Source organism: Triticum aestivum, chromosome 2D (assembly GCF_018294505.1).
Source record: "Triticum aestivum cultivar Chinese Spring chromosome 2D, IWGSC CS RefSeq v2.1, whole genome shotgun sequence".
NCBI classification, from domain to species: Eukaryota; Viridiplantae; Streptophyta; class Magnoliopsida; order Poales; family Poaceae; genus Triticum; species Triticum aestivum.
In genome coordinates this window covers 480230763-480238155 of record NC_057799.1, presented here as the reverse complement: position 1 = coordinate 480238155, position 7393 = coordinate 480230763, and the positions used below count along the sequence as shown (strand labels likewise).

Below are 7393 nucleotides of genomic sequence, written 5' to 3'. Positions count from 1 at the left end.
AATTCAAAAAAATGCTAGAAAAAGTTTTAAATATACATAGTCAACCGGTATACTCGCATATGAAGTTTCACGAAGAAATCACATCCGTGGTAATCTGGGCAAAAATGACAAAATCGAAGCTAATCGAAGCTATATTAAAACACTGTTTAATGAATAGTATGATCGCATTTGTATTTTCTTCACTAAGAATACCATGGGTGTTAATACATCATGAAACTTCAGACGATGAGTAGAATGATCGACTAAGATTCATACCGCGAAATTTCAGAATTTTTTAAAATTTTCTAGTATTTTTTATGAATTTACTATTCACATGGGTGCGCGCGCACCCATGTTCACCTTTGTATTTCCGCATGATACACTTATAACTAGCGAAGCATAATTCCATTGCATTGAAAGCATACCACAAAATTTATTAAACTGGAGCAAATTTCATAACCAGGGATGCTCATTCTTCAGTCAAGGGAAGCATAAATTTGTTGCATTAAGAACAAACTTTGAAGCAAATTTCATTAAACAAGGATGCTCAAACTTTGGTCGGTGGAAGCATAAATTTGGTGTAATCAAAAGAGAACCATTTAAAAATGTATTTTCGCTTAGATTAGATAGAAGCAAATTTCTTTTTGATGGGCAGCAAACTGGAATTTTAATGGAAGCGTTTAGTCGGCAAACTAGTATATAGCAGGGAGAATTCCTTATGAAGATAATTAGTTCCTTAACAACCGGAATTAGTTTCCTAAAATTCTGAAAGGATCAAATTAGGGGATAGTTTATAATGAATCCCATGTAATTTGTTTTAATTTTGGTAACTTTCCACGGATGGTCATGCTGGCTGTTATCCTCATCTAACGATTTTGTGTGCTTTCATCCAAAGGACCATCTATGCTAGGGATCAGTAATCTTATCCTTAGTGGTTCCCTTTCTAAAAACATAAGGGCATATACAGTGGTTGATAAGATAGTCTTATCTTAAGTCTTGCATGTACTTTAGATATGACAATAAAAGTATTTCTACAATGGGTTATTTCTTAGCCTTATGTTTAATAACTAGTTTTTTTCAAGGATACGTCAAAGGTTGACGCATCGAGATTTAATAACAAGTTGTTCCTAAAAACAACATGATGAGATACATTGTGCTAAGAGATCATCTCTTAAATAAGAGAAGACAAATCTTTTCTTATGATTTCTTTCTCCTCCACCTTAATATTTATCCTACGTGACACTCTTAAGATAACACCATTTACATGCCCTAACGGTATTGCTAAATCTCAGTCGACTAAGACTTAATCAAGTCTCATTCGATATTATATTCATTAGATCTTACGTGAAGATTTGTGTAGAAATTTTTTCTTCTTCTTTATATGCTATGTCACTTGATTGAGACTTGGTTAAGTTTTAGTCGACTAAAACCTAGCCACACCCAAAACATAATGTTTGTCAGTTACATATGGGGTCATTAATTTAGAGCATTATATTAATATATTTTCTGTGTCGTAAAAAAATAATTTAGAACAAGCCATGCAAAGAAGAAGAAAAGTCTTCAAATGCCCATTGCTTAGCTACGCATCATCCTGTGGAACGTTTGGAAGGAGAGAAAACTAGACACGAGTATTTTGTCGGTTCTAGAAGTAGGCAAGTAGCCAATAATGTGAATCGTTCACGAGCTGCCACAAATCTGATCTATTTTTCCTTTCTATATTTGACACCTACGAGGTCGCCACTGGCCACAAATCGTGTGTGATTTTTCTGTCGGTTCTCGAAGCAGCTATCTTGTAAACATTCTCTAGACTTTGCTTATTCAAATGGTAGAGCAACTGCCGGCTTCGTTATCTTTTTTTACGAAGCAGGCAGCGCCTAACAAGAGACTTGTAGACTGAGTTGGCATGAGATACAGTTGCAACTTACAACATAGGATATGTTTTTCACTCACTCCCGATCTTCCAAGCAAGCAAGAAACAACCCCAATCTGCTCATCAATGAGCGAAAGCAGCAGAATTTATTCAGGGCCGACATGCCGCGCTAATTTTCAGACGACGGATTGGACCAGCTTGTCCAGATTCATGCACGACGACCCGCCGTTCTCCAAAGCCGCCTTTGCTTTCGCCTTCAGCTCCTGAACCTTCCTAATCCTATCTTCCCCTTCGGCTCCTCCGTCCATGAGCTTCTCCAAGGCAGTCTTCACCTGTTCCATCCCGACCTCCGCCTTCGCCCCGCCGCTGCCACCGGTCAGCACGCCCTCCGTGGGCTTGGTCACGCCGACGGAGACGCCGATCCCGAGCACGTTCACGATCAGCTTCTCGTTCAGGAACTGCTCCGCGGTGAACGGCCAGGCAGCCATGGGCACGCCTGCGGCGACGCTCTCCAGCGTGGAGCCCCATCCGCAGTGCGTCATGAAGCCCGCCACGGCCGGGTGCGACAGGATGGGTACCTGCGGCGCCCAGCCGCGCACCGCAAGGCACTGGCTGTCCGCGACGCCGTCCGTGTTCTCCTGTAACCACTTCTTGGCATCGTCGGGCAACGAGTCGGCGCCCTTGATGACCCACAGGACAGGCCAGGGGCACGACACGAGCGCCATGCCGAGATCCATGAGCTGCGCCGGGGGCATGCGCCCGGCGCTGCCGAAGCTGACGTACAGCACGGACTTGGCCTTCTTGGCGTCCAGCCACGCCATGCACCGCGTTGCATCGTCTGAGACGTCCAGAGCAGGCGCGTGGCACAGGGAGACTGGCCCGACGGCGAGCACGGTCTTGCCGGTGGCTGCGGCGAGGCGCGCAGCGGAGTCGTGCTCGAGTTCTTCGAAGCTGTTCACCACGATGCCGTCGACGGCCAACTCGAACTCGCGGAGCTCTTGCAGACTCTCCTCCCCGATTGAGCAGGACGGCAGGAACTGCAGCGGAAGCTGCCTCCTCGCGAACTTGCACTCGAAGGGCGGCAGGACCGGGACGTCGAAGAGCTCGTCCACCGACGCGACCGCCTCGTGCGGCTTGTGCGTGTGGAGGTACTCGCAGCACAGCAACGCGAACGCGGAGAAGCCTTGGAAGATATAACAGGGCACGCCGAGCTCACGCGCGATGCCGCTCGCCCACGTGTTGCACATTCCGGCGATGATGCAGCTCGGACGCCGCGGCGACGCCATGAGTCGGCAGTGCGTTGCCACTGCGTCGCCGAATCGCGTGGTGGCGTCGAAGAAGCAGGGCACCATGTCGGGCGCGGGCACGTGGTCCAGCCTCTCGCACCCCTCCGGCAGCCCGGCCTCGACGGACGGATACGGGATCACGGTGACCTCGATCCCGGCAGAGTCGCCCTGGGCGCCGACACGGTCCACGCGGCTCTGGACGAGCTGCGCGCTGGCGGGCGTCGTGAGGATGGTGACCGCGGCGCCGTGCAGGGCGAGGAGGCAGCCGATGTCGACGATGGGGATGATGTGGCTGGTGGTTGGCCATGGGATGACCACGAAGTGAGGCTTTGCGGACAGGGTCGCCTCCATTTTGGATGCTTACAAGGATGCGCTCCCCGTAGCCCGTTGCCCGTTGGTTAAGCTTGATTGTGGCGGACTGCTGCGGCCGTGCACCTCGTGCCTGCTCTGTATATATAGCCTGCCGAAGATTTGCTGCTGGTAAACGAGTTAATTGCACACAAGTACCACAATTGGGACATCACATGCAGATTGGTACCACGATTGCTAATTTTTACATGTCAGTACCAACATTGCTCTAGATTTTTGCAAATAGGTCTAAACTGCGTATAAACACATATTGACGGTGTATCTGACTAGCGGGGCCCGCCCGTCAGGTGCCGACGTGGCATGTTTTTTTGCAGAAAACCCCCGCCCTCGCCCTCGCCCTCGCCCTCTCGCTCCGCGCCCGCCTCGCCGCCCTCCGTCGCCGCTCGCCGCCGCCGTTGCCTCTCCTCCCCGTCCCCTTCCGGAGCGGCGCGGTGGCTGTGCGCATGGCTTCGTCGGACGTGGGGGCGGCGCCTCAGCTCGGCTCCACCGTGGAGGTGCCCGGCGCGGCGGGGCCGTGCGGGTCGTGGCAGCGGCGGGCCTCCCCGAGGCGGACTTCAGGAAGGCGCCTGTACCCACCTTGGTAAAGATTTCAGGCGGGCCTCCCCGAGGCGGACTTCAATGTAGGAACTGTCTAGGATAAAGATTTCACAAGCATGTCAATTAGCTCTAAATCCATCATGCAAACGCAGTGCCGACAAACAGTGTTTCAGCCTGTACCCACCTTGGTCTATCCCAGCTCCTCCCCTGTTCTATCCTATTTGCACCCAAACGCTGTTTGTTTCTAAGCAATCCTAACAGAGAAGTAGCTAGACATGAGAAAGTCGCATACATTTCAGTTAAAGAAACACCTTGAAATTGCACAGCTCACAGACTGTTACTACTGCCAATTAAGTCTGGAGTGTCATAAAGGTAAAATTAAGGGGCGTTCAGATCACCTTGGCCTTGGTCTCCTCGTCGACGATGTCGGCTTTGAACTTGAGGAATCCCACGCGCTGCCCGAACATGTCCACCCCCTGCACGCATCAAATTCAGAAGTGCCATCCATCCACTAATCCCCCGACGAAATCGTTATTAGAGCTCAAACATTTCGATGCGGGAGAAAGAGGGGAGCACCTGGATGAGGATCTGGCAGAGGCTGAGCTTCCCGCGGGCGAGCAGGCCCCTCTCCGCCTGCAGGCTCTCCAGCCACCGCCTGAACAGCGCCGACTCCAGCGCCTTCCTGAAGTCCGCCTCGGGGAGGCCCGCCGCCGCCACGACCCGCACGGGCCCCGCCGCGCCGGGCACCTCCACGGTGGAGCCGAGCTGAGGCGCCGCCCCCGCGTCCGACGAAGCCATGCGCACAGCCACCGCGCCGCTCCGGAAGGGGACGGGGAGGAGAGGCAACGGCGGCAGCGAGCGGCGACGGAGGGCGGCGAGGCGGGCGCGGAGCGAGAGGGCGAGGGCGAGGGCGAGGGCGGGGGTTTTCTGTAAAAAAACATGCCACGTCGGCACCTGACGGGCGGGCCCCGCTAGTCAGATACACCGTCAATACGTGTTTATACGCAGTTTAGACCTATTTGTAAAAATCTAGAGCAATGTTGGTACTGACACGCAAAAATTAGCAATCGTGATACCAATCTGCATGTGATGCCTCAATTGTGATACTTCTGTGCAATTAACTCCTGGTAAACTGTAATCATCTCAGTATACCATGGATATGTTCTAGAGCTGTGCTATTGAACATCCAGCCATTAATTAGTGATTTTTCAGATCTACCATGTGTACTGGTAGCGATCAAATAATGTGTGCAGCAGTTTGAAATTTCACGGGCTGATTTATATACTCCATGGCATGAGGTGTAGTTTAGAGTGCGTCTTCCACGAGGTCATTTTTAAGAAGATCGGCATCTTCCACGAGAAGATCGGTCGCTGAAATGCACTGGCTTAAAGAGATCCGATCTTGTCATAAAATAACCAAATCAATGTCTGTGACAATTCTCTCCTAATCTACCAAGATTGTAATCCTAGCCGCACATAATGGGGGTTGTTGTCACGTGCCAAAAATTATACTGTATTCATGATGGAGAGAGAGGAGAGATGAATATGACATGTGGACCCGCACTACCAGCGAGAGTAGCCGATGATTGTTTTGGGATCATCCTTTTTCCTGGTGTGGCAAATGTATTTAGGGTAGGAATTGTCGGGGATCAGTAAGTGCAGGGTGCTAATTTCATAATGTGAATTCAAATGTTAGAGTTTGATTCCGATAAGCCATACAAGTTTAAAGTTTCTTTTCTGAGTTCATTCAAACAAGAAATATGTGGACAAACATATAGGGAAAAAAATCTTTGTACGAACAAAATAACAATATTTTTTATTCCAGGAAACTAATATAAAACCGCCTTAGATATACTAAGGCCCTATTCGGAACGTCTCTCCCAGCTTCATCGGCTCCGCGCATGGAGCAGGCCCAAACGCCGCAACTTTGAGAAGCCGGCTTCGTGGAGCAGAGCACCCTTGTAGTGCAAAAATAAGTAGATGGACGAACCTTGCTCCCAAAAATTGCCAAGTGACCTCGAGGCGGCGTGCCGGTTCGCTTGATATGTCATGTCTTCCGATACGTCCTTCAAAAAAGTGTGGCAGAACCACCGATGATTCTGTGACGGTAACATAGCGGAGGGAGGATATACCTCTCTAAAGTGGTTAAGGTTGTGTGGCAAAGCTTCTAGGGACACAAGAGCAGCCACGGAGAGGTCATGTTTGTGGTTCAACATTGGAAACCATGTCTTAGTTTTATGCACGATGACACAATGAAAGTATGGTATCTGTGGTGGATTGCAAGGTGGGGCAGCAACCGCATGCATGCAATAACAAGAATGGGGATATTGCCGGGGTGGTAAGGGCCGCGATGGTGGTGAGAAAGGATAAGAGAGCCACACGGAGGACGAATAAAGAGTGTGGCTTTGGACCTAAACCCAACGGTTCAACAAGATCGACACCACGAACCAACATGTGGTTGGATGGTTAGGAGAGCAGTGGTACCCCCAACCCACCAGGTTCAAGTCCCAGACTTATGTTGGTGCTCGCATTTTTTTGGATTTGTTTCAGGCCTTCTGGCGATGTGCGTTTAGTGGGAGGAGATGTTCCCGTCGACTATGAAGACATCTGTGACGGCTTCGTCAATCTTAAGATGATGTGTCGCTCGAAGATGCTCATAGGGATAGGACGTGTGTGCATGTGCTCATAGGGATGAGTGTATGTGCGTATGTATGAGCATCTGCGTCCGTACCGTGTTAGAAAAAACAAGATCGACACCTTCCATGAGGAAAAAAATAGGTGAGTGTGCATGCTAACTTTTTCGATAAAGGGAATATATTAATATCATGAAGATATCAATTACACCCGGCCTATGCAACAATGCAATATCGTAAAAACATTATGAATGCACCCAGCCAAAAGAAAACAACAAGAAGAAAAAGATCCCGCAATAGTGATCAATTCCTCGTAGCTGCAGCACGAACCACCACCTAGACAACACCCGAAGTCCTAGTTTTCCAAAACGACACCTCCAAGAAGGAAACGGTGCAGAAGCACTGTGATCGCCCGATCCTAGATTTTAGGTTTTCACCCTGGAGAAGATCCACGCTCTCAAAACAATGCCTTCGACAAGGTCACTGCCAGGCACAACCAATTAAGACCAGACCTTGGGCTTTCACCCTGAAAGCTAAGACTCTGCACTCCGCTTGTGTTGCCGCTTCCACTTGCCGCTGCCGCTGCCACGAGTCACGAATCACCAAGCAAATCCTCAGCGCCACAAAGACCCGATCTGCAATTATAAGACCTCAGACCTCAGCCACCATGACATTCTCTGTCACTGTCTTCACCATGGAAACCAAAATACCGACGTGTCC

At 49.7% G+C, this 7393-nt stretch overlaps 2 protein-coding genes across 2 annotated transcripts; both read right to left on the bottom strand.

Annotated features, from left to right (window-relative positions):
* Positions 1-1765: 1765 nt before the first annotated feature.
* Positions 1766-3578, bottom strand: LOC123053959 (UDP-glycosyltransferase 73D1). The gene has a single exon (XM_044477585.1). The coding sequence runs from the start codon at positions 3484-3486 to the stop codon at positions 2026-2028; it is 1461 nt and encodes a 486-aa protein (XP_044333520.1). The 5' UTR covers positions 3487-3578; the 3' UTR covers positions 1766-2025.
* A 37-nt stretch (positions 3579-3615) lies between these two features.
* Positions 3616-4956, bottom strand: LOC123053960 (nudix hydrolase 14, chloroplastic). Its single transcript, XM_044477586.1, has 3 exons — positions 4618-4956; positions 4440-4517; positions 3616-4310 (listed from the first exon to the last, which is right to left on the bottom strand). The coding sequence occupies exons 1-3, from the start codon at positions 4837-4839 to the stop codon at positions 4296-4298; spliced, it is 315 nt and encodes a 104-aa protein (XP_044333521.1). The 5' UTR covers positions 4840-4956; the 3' UTR covers positions 3616-4295.
* Positions 4957-7393: the final 2437 nt, after the last annotated feature.

What these genes read in the sequence shown, in the direction of transcription:
- LOC123053960 (XM_044477586.1), bottom strand. Translation starts at nt 4,839, where the DNA reads ATGGCTTCGTCGGACGCGGGGGCGGCGCCTCAGCTCGGCTCCACCGTG. An exon ending in TCTGCCAGATCCTCATCCAG is followed by an intron (nt 4,518 to 4,617) that starts GTGCTCCCCTCT and finishes TGATGCGTGCAG; the next exon opens with GGGGTGGACATGTTCGGGCA.
- LOC123053959 (XM_044477585.1), bottom strand. Translation starts at nt 3,486, where the DNA reads ATGGAGGCGACCCTGTCCGCAAAGCCTCACTTCGTGGTCATCCCATGG.